The sequence below is a fragment of the Varanus komodoensis genome, unplaced genomic scaffold (assembly GCF_004798865.1).
Source record: "Varanus komodoensis strain SLA01 unplaced genomic scaffold, ASM479886v1 scaffold15, whole genome shotgun sequence".
NCBI classification, from domain to species: Eukaryota; Metazoa; Chordata; class Lepidosauria; order Squamata; family Varanidae; genus Varanus; species Varanus komodoensis.
Genome location: NW_025335440.1, coordinates 13,215,736 through 13,237,522, shown reverse-complemented (window position 1 = coordinate 13,237,522; position 21,787 = coordinate 13,215,736). Strand labels below are relative to the sequence as shown.

The following is a 21,787-nucleotide window of genomic DNA, read 5'->3' as shown; positions in this document are numbered from 1 at the left end:
CCAATTCTTTAAACCACTTACTGTTTTGTGTTTTGAAACTTTGTTATATTCTCTTTTGCCTCATTTAGTTCATTTCCCCCAACACCCAGACTTTTTTGGTGAGGGGAGTGGAAGAAAGGAGGGAGACTCAACCCAGTTGCTTTGTAGATAAAGCAAGGGCTCGACTTTATCACAGAGGTGATCATTTGTGCCACATTCTTTTTACCCCTCTTGTTTCTGCTCTAATGCTTTTGGGGTGAAAGGAGGAGCCTCACAAAGGGCATGCCATCATATTGACCATGCTAAGGCTGATTTAAAGACCAGGTTTCATGCAATGTGCGAGTAAAGCCTATAACCTAAGCTATGCTCCCCATTTGGACCCTTAGCTATTGTCTCCAAGGGTTGAAGAACGATGGGGATGAAGGAGACTAGGTTTGTTTCATTCTTGATGGTGGCAGTTGACATTGCTGCACCAAATCTGCACTCATAGCTGGAATGCCCTTGGGTCACTACAGTGTTATTGGAGAGTTGTTTCCCCCTCTAGGAAACTTTGGCAGTGAGTTTGGAAAACGTGCCCAGCATGCACTGCAATTTAAATGAGTCAACTATAGAGAGGAGGCCCAGCTCTAGCATGTTACAGTCTGCTCAGATAGATGTGTTTGATTTTGAGGTGGAGAGGCATAGTTTGCAGTTTCAGGGTTGCCCATTGAAGATTCTCACACAGATTGAGAGAACTAGCCTTCCTTGGTAAAGGAGGCAGACACTTGAGAACCGGTGGGGGAGCAGGTTGGAAGGGAGTTCATTGATATGTTCAGGAGATGGCAGGTGAAATGAGCTGACCAGTTGCCAGGTGTTCCTGAGGTGGAGTCAGAATCTTTTTGGAAAGGGAGCAAAGTAGGGGATATCTCAGTTTGGATTCAACTCTTTAGATGGGCAGATGCTTCTCTCACATCTTAAAGAGAACACTAAGTTGATTTATACTGCTTGGTAACCTGTTTGATTTGATAAAAGGACTGTGCTTCTAAAGTTTCATCTGAGTCTGCTGGATTGGAAAAGAGAGAGGGAGAGACCTGCTTATGACACCATGGTAGTTTATTTTGATCATGTAAACCAGGTCATGGAGTCTATGCTTAGGAAGCTTGATTTGTTTGCCAACATTTTACAAGTTGGAAGGCCAAATCCTGCAAACTGATCATGAGGTGAATAGGTTGTGCAGGCTATATAAGCTAAACAGTTGTTGATTAACCTGTTTTCATCTATATTTAAAGAAGATATTTGTGGAGAGACATCCTAGTAGTCTAACCCTAAGGGAGAATAGAATAATAAATTATCTTCATTGATTCAGGAGTTCCTTACATTATCAGGAAAATTCCTCCAGATCTGCCTGAGTGATAGATGCTGTTCATACTTCCATATGCCACTGATCAGTATTCTTAGCAGTAGAGGGTATTGTGAATTTGCTGGTCCTAGGCTAATGTAAAAGAACTGTGTTTGCTTTTTTTCAGTGAACATAGCCACTGCTATCCTGCTTCCTGTTCAGTAAGAACAAGGAGTTGCCAGGTAGGGTATTTATGGCTGGAGTGCTTTCAGGCTATGGTGTCAGCCTCTGTAGAGTTGCCAACTCAGTTCTCCTTTTTCACAGTTGACTCCAAAGCAAGTGCAGGAACAAGGGGATTTTTTGTTTAAAGAATATGTTCTCTGGCACAAATCATGACTTCTGTGATAGAGGAATGAGACCTCCTTTTCTCTACAAAGAGATTGGGGCTAAATAGATACTTGGGTTCAGTTGATCCTCTTTTCGTTCCTCCCAGCAAATGATTTATTGCAGGGACAGGAAAGGGGATCATAGCCTCTTTTGAACAACCTTTCTTCCCCATATCCCATAATTACTTGGAGGTTTCCTCTTCTAAGTTATTAGACTCAAACTGTGTTCAACATTTTCCTCTAGTTTTGAACTATACAATGACTATGCTGTAATCTAAGTTGGTTGGTTCCATATTTTTCTTAAATCACTGTGTTAATCAATGTACATCACAAATGTTACAGATAGGAATACCTGTCTGTGCTTCAGTACTGACCTAGCACCTTTGGCATTGCATGTAATAAGAGCATTGTTTATGGATGATAATTGTTGGCTGAAGTCATATTAACAGCAATCACCTATGTATGTGATTTGTTAGGTAAGACATATTTGCATCATCTGTCACTAATAAACTGCCAGCACTACAGTGATAATGTGCTAATTAACCTACTTCTATGATAACACTCTCATTCCTAAGCACTTTTGTAATTAGTTCCTAGGCACTGTGGTATATAGGGTTCCTATATGTAGTGCTGTAAAACACTCTGTCTTTAGAAGGTATCCACACAAGAATTGTCATCATGACCCAGTCTTTGGATTCAGTTTTAAACAGCTTTCCTCATCTAGTTTCTTGTTATAGCTGGGTCCTGCATAACAGATTAGTCAGTCTAACTCAAAGTATGGTTAATATCAAATTTAGCCTTATCCTCATAATGTAGGAGCAAATCAACCTGATTATGTATGACATTATGCTAGAGAACTTGTTCCACACACTTTCTTACGGAGGGCAAGAAATTCAAGTACGGAATTCCTTTTTATAGCAGTACTGTGAAGTTAGTCATTAAGTGATTGTGTGCTGGGTAAATGATGAAAGAGATGTACCAGATCTGCCACTTTAGCATTTTTAAAGCATACTTGATTATGAATAATACATTTTTCTTATGTTGTCATGATGAAATTCATTTGGATTAGAACTTGAAGATGAAGTGTGGATTCAGTTCAATGGATGACTGCAATGAGGTATTTCTAAGGAGAATTCAGATTTGGCAGCAAGTATCTATCAAACAATTTATAATAACCCTCTATGAAGATGAATAATTACAGCTATAAATTTAGTGGCTTGTGCACAGAATTCTGGTTGTCAGAACTAAAGTTTAAACCATAGTTCCTGGTGTTGAGTTAATAAAATACTCTATGTAAATCTTTGGCATGTGGTACAAATAATACACACTCAAAATGGTTCAAAAAAAATTGGTGCTTTTCTGTCACTGGGGTGAAATTCAACTGATGGTGGTTTTGATTCTTGTAAGGTGCTGCACTCGGAGGCTTATGAGCATCCATTGTAGAGTAGAAAAAATAGAGGCAGTCTCTGCCTCCCTGAACCTCTTCTGCTGCATTTTAACAGCCGTGCAGTTTTGCATGTATAAAAAGTGAGCTCTGATGAAAAAGCAAGTGTATTTGGGATGAGAAGGTAAGGGGAAGGTTTATTCAGAGTTTCAAATAAAAATATGTTCAACCCAAACTTAACTAGTTTATTTACTTGAGTATAATTTAAGGTGTCATACTACATATGGACATTCTTGATTAGAACAGGTTCAGGGTAGATTTTATTTGGAAGACAAAGACAGAGGACAGAATTTCACATATGTTGAGAATTTGAGAACAATAGAAGTTAGTCACCATTGGATATGGGTTATTTTTTTCCTAATGGAATAAGCTACATTTATAATCTCGGTTGTTCAGCCAATCAATCAGAAAATTATTTAGAGGCTGTTCCTACCTCAATAACTCTGTCATGGTTTGTCACAAATACAGAGGACATAGAAATTGGGAATGTTTTTGAATCATGATCTGGCTGGGGAAAACAGAGTTGTTTTTCTAGACTTGTGCCTCTTCACTGTTACACCAAATCTAGTCTGCTGGTGTGGAGATGGAGTGAAATTATACTTCCTCTTCTCTGTCAGAATTTGTTTTCAAGATGGAAAAGGAGGTGACATTGCACTGTATTCCTACTATCCATTCCTACTATCCATTCCTACAGGATCCATTCAGATCCTGAATAGTGGGTATTCCCTCTAAAGCCATGCTAATAGATTTATGACCAAGGTGAGATTTGATCCAAGGTCTTAGCAACTCCAGGTGTTGCATGACAACAGTTCTGTATTTTGTAATATAGAAGTATCATATTTACTGCTATCTTTAATTAAAATTAAAGCAGTTCATAAGCAAAGAAAACTGAGAACTTTGTGCCCCTGTATTCCTTTCTGAAGAATTTCTGAGGCATCAGCAAATGAAAGAGAAATTTAGATTTCATATTCTTTGCTCAAATCTTTGAGTAGCATATATTTATTTATGATGTTTGGAATAGGTCTTGCATGTAGCTATTTTGTTTAGTTGCCTAATGGCTTTGAAGGATAGAAGTAGTTCCTCATGAGAAAACTCTTGTGTTAGGATAAGCCTGATTCCATCTGCTGTATAGAAAAATTGCTAATTGTAATTATATTTATTGCTTTTGGTTTGAGGAACTATTATAATTGGCTTCAGACCTTTTAATATGTGCTATATTGCAGTGCCATTGTGGCATAATAGTTGTACCACTGAGAATTACTAAGAAAGGCATTGATGTAGAATCCATGTATTTTTAGTCTGTTGTTATTCCCAAACTCTGTCACAGTCTAGTTCAACGCATATTTACCAATGGACAATATTAAGAATTCATGCATTTTAGAATCATATGTTTGTGGCCCATTTCTGTGTAAATATAGCAGCACTGAAAATGTTTAGATAACCATCAATCTTCAGTTTATTTTCAATACCCCACTATTTCTCTTCTTGGGTGTTCTAGTTTTTAAAGATGTAAACAGAAAATGTAAATTGTATTCATAATAATGACATTAAGCTAATTCTTACAACAGAAGAGAGTTAAGCAATTTTCTTGAGTTCTTCCTAATCTTTCTCTGTGTGGGTGGCATCTAAGGATTTCTCTGTATGTAGCTTTTATTTGTTGTGGTACCACTTCAAGGCCTTGGAATTGGAGGTTGGGGGAAGCAAAATGAAAATGTATTGGCTGGATTATGAGATTGGAGATTTTGAATGGCCGGATTAATTCAGCTGTGTCAGAATGGGCAGTAGCTAGCACTGAAAAACAGTTAGGCTTATTAAATAAACAGTCTGCATTTGGGGTTTGTGTGTGTTTTGCTTGGCTGGTACTAACATTTCCTAGTGAAAGTCAGGAAGTTAAAGTAAATGATTTCCTAGTTTGAAGTAGCAGCATTCAAAGAAGTATAGCAAGAAGACTGAGTTTCTTGTACTTCCGGTTGACTCTACCATGGAGATGCAAAAGTTTCTCTGTACTACAAAGGAAGTATGAAGAGTTGTTTCTTCTGCAACCTTCATTTAGAACATCGGAGACTTTTCTTATTAGAAATTATATCTAAAGTAAAATATTATAAGTAAGCGAATATCCTTTTTATTCTGACATTTCTTGGGTGCTTTGAAAGGAGGCCAAGGCTTAGCCTTTGAAGTAGGAAGGAAGAGGTATCTTCTTCAACTTTGTGCCTTCATTTTTTAATTGCAATAGCCTCCTTTCTATTTAGATTTTTGGTCTATTATCCTTTCTGTAATGAATGTTACCCAAGTTACTTGGTAGAGCTACTTCTCTTTCAAAAGTTTATTGTGTTCATGGCTTTCATGTGTGCTTCCTAGAAGCATCTGGTTGATTACTGTGGGAAATTGGGATCTAGGGTAGATGTAACTTTTGATCTGATCTAGAAGGTCTCATCTCCTATTCCTAAATGCAGTAACAGCTGAGTGAAAGAGAGATGTTTGTTTCATTACTGAGTGGAGTCTCAGAACAAAAACATTAAAGAGCAACCAGACAACTAAAGCAATACTGCGAAGACATAGGAACACCACTAAGTGGTATTGAAACAGCCTGTGCACATGATTAAGATGGCACAAATACCCTTGTTCAGTTCTGGTAAGCATCACTAGCACTCTCAAAGGATAATATACATCCACTTTCTCATTTGGAGTTAGTTGCCATTATAACATTTTGGGGAATATGTGTTATGGGAACTGTAGTGAGCTAGTGTGAGTTCCTGATAGCATTCCAATGAAGGGAAGTGGTCCTGTATTGAAGGACTGGTGTGTACTTCCTGAGTCTGACATTCCATAGAACTTCTTTTCAGGAATAATTCTTCCATGGTAGGCGTGTCTTGAGTGGAGCCGACTAGACCCAGGGGTCAGACTAGATGGCCTGGGAGACCACTTCTGAATCTCTGTTTCTGTTTCCCTGAGAAAAATGTGTTGCATTTGCATGACTGGTTCTTAAAATTAAAATTTGCATTTGACTTTCTACCCAGTAGAAAGGAGGCTTTTGTCCCAGTGGGAAATAGGAGATTAATATAGCTACTAGAAAATTAAAATTACTTGGCAAAACTTAAGCGCATATAGTAAAACCTCTCTCTGGACTGTGAGACATTTCTTAAATTCTTAGCTGAAAAAAGATTGGTGCTTCTCTCTTCCCCCTGCTTTTTTAGTTTTTACAAATTACATGTTTCCAGTGAATATTGGGAAGATTATCACATTTGTATACAGCCCTTCCTCCAAACAGCTCAAGGCATCCCAACTTTCAAATGTTGATTGTATCCTGAGCCTTCTCATACAAAGGCAGCTATGTAGGTTGTCCATTCCCAAATAACTGCCATGGTGGATGTAACCTGTTACAAAACACATTTTTTGTGGAAGGCAATCTGTTTTGCAGAGGCTTTAAGAAAAATGCCCAAGAATCTCAGTACAAGACAGAATTAATGCCTAAGTTCATTTATTCAGGCAGAACAACGGTGCACACTGCCTTATGAAAAACAAACTCCAGGCAAACCATATACATGTGCATATGCACAAAAGACCCAGGTAAAACAATGCTGTTTCCTACTGCCAAACTCAGGTTAAACATTCACCACACACAAAATTAATCCAGGCATACACAAAACCAGGCAAATCACACACTGCACTAAAGCAAAGAAGACAAGAGCATTCCCCCTCTATTTTAAAGATAACACACACCCACAGCATAGACAAAATACTTTCTGTATCACCTACCAGTCCTCCTATATTCCAGGATTCTCCTTGCTACCCTCCAGGTTACCTTTTTTGGGGGAGGGGTGCCTGGATACATTACACAAAGAGGCACAGGGTTGTAGTCCCTGACCACTTTTCTAAGGATGGCTTTGGGGTTCCATGTTTGGGATGGCAGGAGTGCCAGATTTAGGTGAAGTTTTCCACTGCAAATATATGAGAGTACTGAATCGTGAAGGAGGGGGAAAGGATGAGGTAGGACAGTTTTGGTCTTTACATGCACAGTCTGCTTGGAATGTGCTCCCAACATTGCCGGTGACATCCGTCTTCGTTCTGCTAAAGAATATATAGTATGCAGCCTGTGGTGAACTAGATAATGAAACATTATGAAGAACAAGGCATGGCATCTGCTGCCAGACTTTGTTTAAGTTTGCTTGGCTAATCATAGTGACAGGATGCTGGAAAAGGTAGAATCTTTGACCTATCAAGTGCTTAGTTGTGTTCTTAAGTGCATAACACATGTAACTTGTACATTTCAGTGGCATGTCTAGAATTGAGAAGTGGGGTCAAAAGACCCAGAGAAATGTGCAGAACAAAATCCAGAAAAATTCAGACCAAACCCCTTTTCTCCTGGGATTTGGGCAAACTTGCTGTTTTCTGTTTTTCCCCAGTTTTTCACTAAATCATTTATATTCCTAGGCATGGCTTGTGCATATCTCTGGCTAAGGTAAACAGCTTGGAGAGCTTCAGCTATAGGGTGTTATGGATTAATTAATGAAATTAATGAATAACTGAAAAGGGGTTACCATGTGGAAGATAAATGGAAATAGTTCTAGCTATTCTTCATAGCATCACATGAGAAAGTATTCATATCTCCATTATTTATTGTGCCCTAAAAGTGCAGTTTAAAAATTGCAGTGCTGGGATTAGGGATGGTTTCAGCTGGAAGTTAGAAATGACTGCCTGTGCATATCTCTACATGGAACTATATGTTCCTTGCATGAAAATGAAATAATTGTGTGTTAAATCACAATAATTTAATTTGGAGTATGCATCTATAATTATGGTTGAAAGAGCTCATTCAGAACTTGCTTCCAGTCAAACTAGACTTGCCGAAGCCATCTTTAATCCACATGTGTTCATGCATGGGAGTTTAAGAAGTGTTAGCCAATTAGCTGTAAATAAGAATTGTCTCTCCATAAACAACTCTTAAGCCTTTTTTTCTTATCTTCCCCTGGAAATCCAGAGCCTGAAAGGGGTATTGAGTGTACTCTGCAGAGAGTTATCATGACTAGTGCTGGGTAAGATGAGCTGATCCAGGAAGGGTTTACTAGATGCTGACAAGTGTTGGCTTGCAGAGTGCTGATGTGACCAGTTATTTGATCTAGCTGGCCATTGGCATTTCGGACAGCTAATTTGAGTGAAAGCACGGTTAATAAGATTGAGTGAAAATGAAATGCAAATTAGTATATTTGTAGGATACCATCATGCTCAAATTAAGACCTGCCTTATGCTTGGGAAACAAGAAAACCTATACATTTGTCTCAGATGTACTCTAATTAAGTCAGTGTTGTTGTTGTTTTAATCAATAAAATGTCTTTGACTCCAGTTTAATGTTAAAATATCTTTTAATGCAGTTTTATCGATTGTTAATCATTTCTGTCCTGCCTTTTCTGCTGAGGCACTTGTATCCCTATACTTTGAATAACACCTGGGTGTTGTATGTATTGTTTGTTCATAAGTGCGCTGTTTGTGTATAGAATGCCATAGCGTAGTTTGAGGTTGCACCTGAACTGATTGTATTCACACACATAATGTTAAACCAAAGGTTTGTTAAGCATACCAGAGTCAATAATGTAGAAAAGAAAGGCGACCTTGGTTTGTTCTGCCAATTTCTGGTTTGCTTTCCCTTTGCTGCTTCTGCCAGTATCTTAAATACTCTAGTAGCAGTAAAGCAGGTTTAAGGATTTTTTTTGTCCATGGTCCAAATTTGAAAAGGTTTTGAAGCTTGCATTCCATCTGTAGGTGTGACCAAAGTAAGCAGGGCCAAAATGTGATACTTTCGGATTTAAACCCATTCAGAGGCAAGCATGTCTCACTCATAAGTAATCCAAACTGAATTATGCTGCAGCTCCCTCAGCAGGCCTTGCCCCCAGTTCTAGGCAGGAAAAAGTATATACCACCCATGCCAGGAAAGAAAGCGGGCTTGGAGTGGTGTGCTTGGAGGATCCCCCTGCCTGCAGTAAAGGACTATTTTCCCTTTTCAGCTTGTGGGAAGCCGCATGACTTCAGGCCAATTAGCTGTTTTTCCCTGCTGCTTAAAGGTTGCAAACAAACTGAGGACTCCAAAAAGGGGTCACAATTGGAGTGGATTAGGGGTCAGGATGAGGCAGAATAGGATGTTGGAGAACACTGGGATACGTGCTGGGAGTGTGCTGGAGGATTGAGAAGGAGCAAGCCACACCTAGTCGCCATGTGTCCCAACTGTCAGCAGTGAAGTGGTTTGGCAAGCAAACAATACATAGTGGTTTATCCCCCAGTTTGGCTTACCAAGATGTGTGAACTGGACCATTGTGTGTTGATTGACTGCTACTGTGCCGTCCTTGCATTCTCCCTGTTCTGGGTAGTTGCCAGATGCCGATATCTGCAAATGTGTTGTACAAGCAAAACAAGTTGAGAAGTATGCTGGCATATTCCACTGGGAAGCTGGAGACCTTCAGGCATCTTGCAGATTGACATGTTGCGTTTTCTTGAATGTGTGGATGTCTTTTCAACCTGGCCCTATTAAGTATATTCTTTAACTAGTAAATCTAGCTAGCTAGCTTTTTGCACTATCGTTTCTCCTTGTTTGTGGCCATTGCAGCAGTGCGATCAGTACTGAGAGAGGAGCAGAAAAATAGGCAAGTAAGCATAGTACATTAGCAATGTACTGCTTTCGCCTAACTTATCTAATACTTTAAAAATAAATTGTTGCTTGTTATATAATGTGACCCTCTTAAACTTTCTCTTTCAGATCTGCTTTCTTCTGTTTGCTATTCTGTATATTGTTTCCTACTTCATTATCAGAAGATACAAGAGGAAAGCAGGTAACTATTTTATATTCATATCTTGGCTCTGATACAAATAGGAAATAAGCTCTTGGTGATATGGTAGTGAATAAGACATATTATCAATATGCCAAAACGTTGAAGGTTTGGGTAGTGAGAAGGAAGTGTGCATGTCAGTTTATACTATAAGCAATTATCTTGCTTGAATTTGAGCAGACATCTTGACCGTTTCACAACAGCACTTTCCTTCCTTTTCCCAAACTGCATTTTTCATATTAGAAGTTTTCCAATCTTTAACCTACCACATTGTAAGATAACCTAGCTGGAATGCAAGTTAGTAGGAGAACCAATGGATGCAGGCTTTTGTCCTTACGGACTGCTTGTGAGCTTCCTGTTGGTATCTAGATGGCTGCTCTGGGAGGTAGTATGCTGGATGAGATAAGACTATATTCGTGTGGTCTAGTAGGACTGTTTTTTCTGCTTAATTTGCATTTGTTTCCTACATACACAACTTCACAGCTATAGATTAATTGAATATGTATTGGCCTGTGATTTTTGCTTACTGTACAGCATTAAACCTATAGATCCCCTCTCTAGAGATTGGAAAATTAGAATTAAAATATCTCCTGAAATCTCCAGTGATAACCTGTTTTCTTGTCTTGGCCAGCAAAGCTCTCCTAGAGAAAACTCAAATAGGCAAACCAACAAATAGATGAGCAATACCAGCTTTTTGGCAGACACCTGACCCTTTTAATTCTTCTTGCCTTCCATCTTCTAAGCTGTATTAGCACAATCAGGCCAGGTAGTCTATGGCCCAATTGCCTTTTCAGAGCGGTCTTTTAGATTTTCAGCTCAAGTCCTGTTTCCTTTTCTTTGGCAACAGGTTAGGGGGTTGAGGGATTTTGTGCACTCCAAAAAGCTGTTATAGTTTATGGAAGTAATTGGCTAGGAATCTGACCACTTTCTCTGTCCTCCTGCTTTTTCAGGGATGTAAGCTACTGTTTTGCCCTCCCTTTTCCAGCTAAAGTTCAGTACAACAGGAACGGTGACAACTTAATAAGTCAGTCAGCCTTGAGATTTCTCCCTCTCTTTATCCATGGGTGAAATGGTTTATCCAATGCTCAAAGTCACGTTTGATTGTAGGTTTTCCAAATCTCTCATACTAGGAAGAGGCCATTTTGTTCACAAAAACCTGCTGTGTCATTGCACCAATGTAACCCCCATCTCTCCTTAACACTTTCAGAATCAAGATCAGGCACAGCTCTTTTTCTAGTGTTCTCCAGCCAGTGGAAATTAGATTTTGTGGTAAATAGTAGCAAAACAAGGGGAGTCCTAGCTGTTAAAGTGTTTCAGCCCCAGTGATCACTTGCAGCTCCAGGTAACTGATTCCTGCCTTATAGCATGAATCTTACGTAGTTGAGAGGTTGTTTTTCAGGTGCCTGTCCCATTTGTTCTGAAAGGTCTCTGTGCATCACACATACGGGCTGTTTGTGCATGGGTGGAGAGATTTTCAGGAAAATTCCAAAGCTGATTAATTAGTATTTGGTGGGAATCTGGTCCCTGATGTGACTAGTGTCTCAGCAGGGCTCCCACTGAGATCTCAGCTCTCCTTTGGCTGCCATCATGAGTGCATCAGGAAGTTCTCCTACTCACCTCGCGATTTGTTGGGCTCTGACAACTTCTTGCCTGTTCACAGGTTTCTTTGTTTTCCTTTCGTTCTATATTGTTGACCATCATCTATGCTGCCTTTTGATGGGAGCCAGAGTTTACTTTGCTATAGTCATCTTTTCCTCAAATTTGCTATGTGTTAATAACTCTTATTAAGGTATTGTAGGGATTGGAACAAGTCTTTCTATAAAAAAGCCTTCAAAAGATGTGGGAACAGATGCTGAAGTCAGAAAAACAGGTGTTAGAATCTGCAATTGAAATGCTAAGATAAAACAGATGTTTACTGAGATCAGTCAGTTTCAACTACTGTGGGTAAGCTTAGTGAGCATGCTACTGAGGAAGGCTGTAGTGTCATTAATCCCAGAGTAAAGAGGGTGCTCCTCTGGGAAGCATCTTAACTTGGCTGTTGAGCAGAACAATCTGCCCTGAAGGTGTGGCTGCTCATTTCAATTTAGAGAGGAGGAGAGGTATTCAGTTTACAACTAACTATTTAGCATTAAGCACTTTTTCCCCTCAGGATCAGTATTCTGCAGTTGTTTTGCTTGTTTTGGTATTGACTTCTGCAGTGTTCTTCGTTGTGGCCTCTGTGCATCACACATATGGGTGCTGCGCCTGCGCAGTGCCTAGGCTGGAAGATTAGAAAGCTAACGGTTTTTGGCGGGGAAAACTCCTCTCTCTCCCCCCTACGTGGTATAAATAGAGCGGAGTGTCCTCCATTTTACTCAGTCTTTGCGACCGCTGTTCACTGTGCCTTGTGCCTGTTAACGTCCCTCGCTAAGATCTTTGTGCTTTGTGCTTACTGTCCGTTTTTACACTTTATCTCTTCCTACCTTATACTCCAAGTTTGTATCTCTTTCCTGTTTTTCCTTCCATTCTTCATTTTCTATAAGAAACCCCCAAAATATCTTACCCTCTATACTGTGTTCTTTTTTTCTTTTCGCGATGGCACAGCGAGCGGCATTCCGCAGATGTATTGAATGCGGATCCAAAATGCCATCTGTGGATCCGCATGATCTATGCCTCCTCTGCCTTGGCGAGGGGCATAGAACTGACAAGTGCGGCCACTGCTTGACCTTTACCAAGCAAGTGAGGAAGAATCGGGAGAACCAACTCCGAAAACTCTTCTGGGACCAGGCCCTAATGCAATCGGACCAACTGCTGTTACGGCCTGGTTCCTCTTTGGCCGCGCCTTCTCAGCGCTCTACCGCGAGCGCCCCACCGAAGCACCCCACTTCATCATCCGCCGTTCCTCTGCAGCGTCCTTCGGACGAAGGCGTCACTTCTGTGGAGGCCCAGTTGCTGCCTTCCTTCCCAGCTAAGAAGCGGGAGAAGCGCTTGGATAAACCTTCCACCCATAAAAAACCCAGGAAGGAGACGGTGGACAAGCTTGCTCGCAAGAGCAAGAAACCCAACTGCCCCAAACACTGGGGCTCGGATTCATCAGGCTTCTTGGTACCGACAGCTGCCTCAGTACTGACCCCCTCGGGACCGGCACTGCAATCAGCCATGCAGGTGACTCCGCCGGGATCCCTCAGGCCAACTATCCAGCCTGAGAGCGTGCCACCTCAACAAACAGAGGAGCCACTTCGGGAGTCTATCACTGATGGCGAAATTAGAGACTCCCCACTGAGGGAACGTTCTCCGACCCCAATGCCAACAACTGAGCCGCCTGCAGATTCCTCGGCGACGCAGCCGTTTGTCTGAACGTCGGGATGAGGACTGGTTAATGCCCGGATATGGTGCCTATCCCGGCTGGGGTGGCTATCGACCCTATCCTTATTATCCTCGGGATCATAGATCACCATCAGTCCCAGGAGACGTACCATCCATGTCCAGGCGCATGGAGAGAGGGCGTCCGACCTCACCTGAAACTTCATCCTCTAGTGACCGTCATCGTTACGGGGAAGACTCGGATGAGTCAGAGGTCGACTCTACATCCCCCGATGTGGTGATCTCCTCCCAAGGGCCTGCTTCACCTGATGAACCACATGTTTCCTTCTCAGAACTCATGTCCCGCCTCGTCCAGGCCCTTGAAATCGAAGCCCATCAAAGAGCCGACCCATCCACGGATTAGTTCTACGACGTCGTGAGAGGGGAGCAGTCTGCAGCCATAGCTCTGCCATTAATCACTACACTATGCCAAGCTGTGGTTCAGCCATGGGATCAACCAGCTCGACCACAAGCCACATCCTGCCGGTATGAGGCCATGTACAGAGATCAAGAGGATGATAAACCCTTTCTTACTTCGCCACCTGAAACTGAACTCTGTTGTGGTTGAATCCTCCCAAGGCAGGGAGTCCAGGGATCATACCACCCCTCGTGACAAGGAGGGGAGGAAGATTGATATGCTCGCGCACTGAGTCTATGCGGCCTCTGGGCTCGGCATACACATATCGAACTACGAATCAACACTGGCACGTTACCAGTATTTTATTATGCAAAAATTGGGTAATGTTGCTTCCTCCCTCCCAGACCACCAAGCAGACCTCGCCAGAGTCCTCATCAAAGAAGCGATGCAGGTGGCAGTGCAACAGTTGTCTACTGCAAGGCACCATGTAGACACTGATTCAAGGGCCCTCGTCAATGCCATATCTTTACACCGACATGCGTAGCTGCGCAATTGTAATTTCCCTGAAGAAATGAAATGGAGGATCGAGGAGATGCCATATGATGGTACCAGCCTGTTCCACCTAAAGACCGACCGCAAACTAAAGGCTATACATGAATCCCGTATGACTGCGCGCCACATGGAGCTTCCCCAACAGAAGCGTAAGTGGCAGTGGCCTCGTTCCTCCTATCGCCAACAATACCATCCTCGCCAACAGTACCAGCAACGACAACAATGTCGAAAGCAGCAACTGCCACAATGCTTCTCCCAGGGCCGTTGACGTTTCGATGTCGATAAACGCCAGTGTTGACGGTCCCGGCGAACCATCCTCTCTCTTCCAACACCACCTTTCCCTCTCCCTTATGGGGACCGGCTCCAGGGCCAACTCCCCATTTGGGAGTCCATTACATCTGATAGGTGGGTGATATCTATCATTCAGTTCGGGTATAGGATAGAATTCGATGTTGTCCCTCTGTCGAGCCCGATTTGTTTTACACCTTCTTCATCGGTGTTATGTGACAAAGTCTTTCAATTGCTTCGCAAGGGCGCGATTCGACAACTATCCCGCTCGGAGGGATGGCATGGATTCTACTCCAGATATTTTATGGTCCTGAAGAAGGACGGTGGTCTTTGTCCGATTCTGGACTTATGAAGTCTTAATAAGTACATCACCCCAAAAAAGTTTCGGATGACCACTTTACAGAATATCTTTCCGCTACTGAAGAGAGAGGATTGGTTTGCCTCACTGGACTTGAAGGATGCTTACTTTCATATTTCTATCCATCCAGCTAATAGACGCTTCCTACGTTTTGCTGTCGGCTCCGATATGTTCAGGTTCACTGTTCTGCCTTTCGGCCTTGCTACGGCCCCTTGAGTTTTCACTAAGTGTATGACACCAATATGCGCGTACTTACGAACACGGGGAGTGCAGATATACCCATATCTAGACGATTGGCTAATCGTTTCGCAGACTAAACAAGGTCTCCTTTCTGCTATACACATGACCTGCGCTCTACTCGATGATCTTGGTCTCTGCATTAACCACAAGAAATCATCCCTTATTCCCACGCAGGTCATCGACTTCATCGGAGCACGTCTCGACTCTATATGGGAAATAGCCTTCCTTCCTCCGGAACGTCGAGATATCTTATGCAGCCACATTCATCGACTCCGACTGCATGGGACAGTTCCAGCCATATCCATTCAGAGACTACTGGGACACATGGCTGCTGCAGTTGCCATGGTCCCATATGCCAGACTGCGTATGCAGCCCCTTCAACTTTTCTTCAACGCTTCATTTCACCCGCAACGGGATTCTTCCAACAAATTGATTCGGATTCCGTTCACGATCCTCCGTACTCTGACTTGGTGGACTATGTCAACCAACCTCTCCATCGGCGTCCCATTTTGACTGCCTCAGCCAACGACAACCCTGTATACCGACGCATCGCTCATCAGATGGGGTGCGACATGTTCGGAACTTCGGGTCCAGGGCACTTGGATCTGACGAGAAGCAAGGAAACACATCAACGTCCTTGAACTTCAGGCAATTTTCAACGCCCTCAAGGTTCTCGAGACTGTGCTATGCTGTCAGGTTGTCCAGATTGTGTCGGACAACATACGTGCTGTCTTCTATATAAACAAGCAGGGCGGCACAAAATCACCAGTCCTAGCATGTCTATCAATGGACATTTGGGATTGGTGCATACTGAGGGGCATAATGCTCATAGCGATTCACCTGGCAGGAACCAACAACATCGAAGCAGATATGTTGAGCAGACAGATGTTAACAACCCACGAGTGGGAGTTTGACAGACAAACCTGTGCGAAGCTCTTCTGCTTGTGGGGTTACCCAGAAATAGACCTGTTTGCCACCCAGAACAACAGGGTGTGTGCCCGGTACTGTTCCAGAGCGATGGGGGATGCTCTTATGGTCCCTTGGACCAACATGACTTTTTATGCCTTCCCTCCAATCCCACTTCTAACAAAGGTGGTGGTGAGAATAGCTCAACACTGCACCACAGGGATATTAATAACTCCATGGTGGCCGAGGCAGCCGTGGTTTGCCACTCTTCTGCATCTATCCAAAGGAACGTTTCTTCGCCTTCCAAATATTCCTCAACTGTTGACGCAACAGGACGGAGCAGTTCGGCATCCAGATATGACCTCCTTGAAGCTGATGGCATGGCGGATCGGCTGAACCGTCTTGCTGAGACGGTACCGACGACATCTTACTCTACGAAGGAACCTGTTCAACGAACTGTACAGCTGCGTCTTACCTTGGGTTCGACAACAATTGCTTCCGTACCGATGGCTACTGACCAGGAAATTCGGACAATTCTTGAATCTGCTTTGAGACCTTCCACTCATCGTTCCTATGCGGCTAAATGGAAAAGATTCTCCTCCTTTGCAGAACGCCATTCCTTTCTTCTTGGAATGACTTCAGTCGACAATATCTTGCAATTTCTCTTGGAACTGCATCATTCGGGACTTAGACCATCATCCATTAAAGTTTATACAGCCGCCATATCACATTATTGTGGCGCTGTTCATGGTTTATCAGTTTTTTCTCAACCGCTGGTTCGACACTTCATTAGGGGATTACAGAATTTACATCCTTCTGTCCGCCCTGCTATGCCAACGTGGAGCATTTCGGTAGCGCTACAAGCGCTTACTAAGCCACCGTTCGAGCCTTTAGCAACTGTGGACCTACGCCTAGTGTCTTGGAAAACGGCCTTCCTTGTGGCAGTGACACCGGCTCGGAGAGCAAGTGAAATTTGTGCTCTTCGCATAGACCCACCATATCTAAATTTCCATAAGGAAAAGGTTATTCTTCGCATGGATCCTTCATTTCTCCCTAAAGTGGCTACGCTGTTCCACTTAGGTCAAGACATTGTTTTGCTGGTGTTTTTTCCATCACTATCGAATCCAGTAGAACGGGCTTTTCACACGCTTGATGTTCGCTGCTGTTTGGCCTTCTACAGATCCCGTGCAGAGCCCTTCCATTGCTCCAATAGACTTTTTGTTAAGTACTCGGACCATAATAAAGGGTCACCGATTACATCTCAAAGACTCTCTAATTGGATTGTCCAGCCTATTGTCTTGGCTTACCAACTATCAAAAATAGACTTACCTGTCTTTCCAAAAGGCCACTCCACTCGAGCAGTGGTGACTTCATCCGCCTTTGCCGCAGGGGTTCCGCTTCAGGATATTTGCAAGGCTGCTGTGTGGGCTGGCATGTACTTTCGCCAAGCACTATTGGCTTGATATATGCGCCAGGCAAGACTGCTCTTTCGGCAGAGCTGTTCTTTCATCTGTTCTTCGATGACGACACCTCCCTCCTCCAACTTGGGTAAGCTTGCTAATCATCCATATGTGTGATGCACAGAGGCCACGACAAAGAAAAGCAGGTTGCTTACCTATAGCTGACATTCTTCGAGTGGCCATCTGTGCATTCACACAACCCACCCACCGGCCCCACTCGGTGTTGGTGAGTGGATGTTTTTCTTTTTCCTCTCAGTACTGTACTCTAATATCCATCGGTACTGTTAGGATACTAAAATGATTGTTGTGATTTATTTTCAACCTCTAGAGGGCGAACGTTCGATCTTCAAGACTGAGTAAAATGGCGGACACTCCGCTCTATTTATACCACATGGCGGGGAGGGAGCGGAGTTTTCCCACCGAAAACCGTTAGCTTTCTAATCTTCCGGCCTAGGCACTGCACAGGCGCAGCACCCATATGTGTGAATGCACAGATGGCCACTCAAAGAACATCAGTTACAGGTAAGCAACCTGCTTTTCTTCTTCAAAGCCGGGCAGGCTGGCCAGCATTAACATAATAAAGGCTTTCAGTTGGAAATTCATTCTACAGAATAGCTTAGAAACATAGAAACATAGAAAACAGAGTGAGTCAGAAGGGGTCTCCCGGGCCATCTAGTCTGACCTCTGGCACCAGCCGGCTCCGCTCACGACATGCCCACCATGTGAACGTCCAGCCTATCCTTGAACACCCGCACCGATGGGGCCTCAACTACCTCCCGTGGAAGCCCATTCCACACCCTCGGGGTCCTGACTGTCAGGAAGCATCCAAACGAAACCTTGGCTCCCTGAGCTTTGCTCCGTTGGAGCGCGTTCTGCCTTCCTCTGCAGGGGAGAACAGGTCTCCAGGAGAGTAGTTTGTTTGGTGTCATTTAGAGATGGGAGGTAGATGCAGTATTTTTTTTCTAGCTGATCTTTTATGGGATTGTCAAAATGAAAGCTGCTATTCTGTGTCATGCTGCCACCTAGCTACCAATCTGCCAACATGTAGTATGTGGATTTCTTTCGAATAGGCAAATAACTAAGATCCTACTGGTATACCTGGCCTTATGATTGTAGTCTAAACAAATAGAGATTCTGGATAGCTAAACTGATCTATCGTTTTTATGACTATTCATATGTATGGTGCGTTACTCAATATATCCATTTCATCTATTTTAGTTCTTGTTCACTTATTTTATTATTTATTTATTTATTTATTAAAACATTTTTATGCCGCCCCATTCGCCGAAGCCTCGGGGCGGCTTACAACAAAAAAATAAAATAACATTTTAAAATACATACAATAAAATACAAATATATAATATAAAACATACACTATAAAACAAGCCGCCCTGGCCAAATAAAATTCAATAATATTAACATTTAAAATACTGCTTAAATAAAAAGGTCTTCGCCTGGCGCCGAAAAACAAATAACGACGGCGCCAGGCGGACCTCTCTGGGGAGCGCATTCCATAACTTAGGCGCCACCGCAGATATCTGGTATCCACAAAAATGAAAGCTTGACAAGATTTCAGTATTAAAACTTCACTTTATAATGCAATGTATTTCTTCTTCTTAATTTCATTACATGCATTCTTATTTTCCAAGTTTCTTAGTTTTTAAAGAAACTATAGATTTTTCTGTTGTATCTGCTTGTGACAAGAAGTAGTTACATCAGTGGAACTGGTTAGGGGGATTATGTCCCTTCTTCCCCAGTGGACCCTCAAAATAGCCTTCAAAGAGCTAGGAAGCCCCTTTGAACAGAATTTTGGGCAGTATAGAGGGCTGTATTATATTATGTTAATTTGAGTTGGAAGAACTGAGCAGCCTTGGTAATAAAATTCTTCTGTATTCTACAATGTTATTTTCCTTTTTCTACTTTTATTATATCTCTGCTTGTCCTTGATTTGGAAAATTTAACTTGTAGTTGCTTTCTGTAAGGTAGTAAAATATAATTGCCCCGATAACACTGACTGCAATTAAAATACCATTTTATTAAAATGAACTCCTTTAAACATTCAAATTTCTTTTTTCTTAAATATGTAGTAAATATTTAATACACTTACTGAATTACATATGTTCAGCAGGCAATTTACACAATATCTTTATCGTTTTAATTTGAGAATATATTAAAGGAGCTTTCTATATAAAGCTCAAAATTCCAGAAATATTTTTTATTTTCCTTACTTTCCCCTGTTGTTTGTCCTATCTTATTTTTTTCATAAATTCCCAATAACATATATAGTTGCATACCTTCCTCCACCTTATCTTTCAATCTGTAGCTTTTTCAAATTCATAATCAAAGTTTATGCCATGTTATAGATAAAACATTTCATGGTCTTAAAGTAGAAAATGGTACAGTTTGTTAAGAAATTAGGAATTGCATATGTTGCAGTTGTCCAGTGTCTGATGTTTGGGGATAATAGGAGATGCAGTTCAACTCATCCTAAGGTTGAAAGGTTGAGGAGGGCAGCCATAGAATTTGTAAAGGCACTCATTGTTTGTCAAGAAGAATAGTATTTTTGTAAATTCTGGCAAATCCTGAATTGAAGATATGTGGACATACAAAGGTTGATTTATAGCAGTATGGATTGGAATGAAATACTAGTACAATTTTCATCTGATCATGTCTAGCTTTTCTGTATATTAGACAAGAAGTAAAAATGGACATGTCTCTGTACTAAAATTTAATGCAGAATTATGTTTTTCAGATGAGCAAGAGGATGAAGATGCTATTGTCAATAGAATATCGTATGTATATTTTTAAATACATAATTTCAGTATTATGCGAATATAAAAGCAATAATATTATGTAGAAGAACAACTCTGTATTGCTTTGCAGACATCTCATTCTCTGTTTCACAGTGCTGTAATAAGCATATTTGATAGTGTTGATGTTGAAATTGTAAGTTGCTTAGGAAGCTTTTTAACAATGCTTATGACAGTGGGTACAGTGAATGTGGGCAGAATAGCCTGGTGAAAGCAGCAACTGAATATACTTTTTCCTTATTCAAACTGAACTGGTTCCAGATTTAGTTGTGCTTTCCATTTAAGTTCATAGGAATTCAGTTCCATAACTGTTCTGGATTCAGCCTGTTTTCTTTAAAACTTACTTCAAAGCATTTTAAGAAATTGAAACAACTTTAAACCCAAACTCTCCTTTTGGGTTTATATGTCAGCTAGATAATGTGATATTACTATTTCAGTATTTTGCCAAAAACACTGGCTGTCAGTCCACTTTTCCACCCAATTAAAAATGTTGACTTTAACCTTTGAAGCCCATAATACCTTGGGTCAGTTAATTGAAGAATGGTCTTCTTTCATGGTTACCTACCTGACGTTAGGTCATCCTCTGAGACCCACTCCAGGTGTCCCTGTAAAATGGGGCAAGTAAAAGGGAGAAGGTCTTTTCAGTGGTGGCCCCTTCTCAGTGAGTCTTGCCAGTACTTTACATATAGGGCTATTTATCCAGGTTAGTGACGAGGAGCCTTTAGAAATTTGATGCAACACTTTGCTGATAAGGTTGCACTTATTTGCTTCAACATGGTCTTTACATTGTGGTAGATTCTGATGAAGTGACTAGGACAGTTCTGAAGGATGAGAGAAGGTGACATAATTTCTTTGTTAGATGAAAGGTGAGAACTTTCCCATCTCCCATGGCCTCTGTGGCCCCTCTGTGACCCCTAGGCCCCACGATCCCTTGGGACCCTCTAGGTTCTTCTCAGATCCCACTGGCCCATTTTATGTGTTTTCTTAAGAGAATGGCCATTCTATTTTTTCCTTTCAATATAATCGCCATTTTAAGGGTGCAAGTTATCCTTTTCTGCAAGGTGAATTGTGTGTGTGCCTGCCTGGTGCCCCTAGCCATTAGGATTGGGTTTAAAGTCTCCATCATGCTGAGTGGCCATGTTGAAGGTGGATTCAACAGATATGCAACATTTCCAAAAGTACAACAGTGGGTATATAAATATATTTTAATGTTGGTAGACATCTTGCCTTAAACAAGAATGGGTTTTGGTTTTGAAAGAAAATGGAAACCAAGGTGTTCAGGGTCATCAATATTTTTTTTCAAGAGGAGAAGGATGTGTTGCTAATTACAGATTAAGAGAAAATTTGTAGTTAAGAAAGTGAGTTGTTGGTTAAAGAACATGGTATTCAACATTTTGTCATTCCTAATATAGTCAAGGCTGCAAAGGTTGAGATATGTGAAGATGAACAGCATGTAGCCTCTGTGCTTATTTTGCTGCCACAGAACCTTTCTAGACCTCTGCCCCAGTAATGTGCAACTAAGAGGTCATTG

At 41.7% G+C, this 21,787-nt stretch overlaps 1 protein-coding gene across 1 annotated transcript in view; it reads left to right on the top strand.

The window, feature by feature from the left end:
* The window catches only part of LMBR1 (limb development membrane protein 1), a 73,684-nt gene that overhangs the window by 6,370 nt on the left and 45,527 nt on the right, over window positions 1-21,787 (top strand). The window contains exons 2-3 of the mRNA XM_044424698.1: window positions 9,873-9,945; window positions 20,199-20,238. Of these exons, the coding sequence (XP_044280633.1) occupies window positions 9,873-9,945; window positions 20,199-20,238 (113 nt within the window). The remainder of the gene's footprint in view (window positions 1-9,872; window positions 9,946-20,198; window positions 20,239-21,787) is intronic.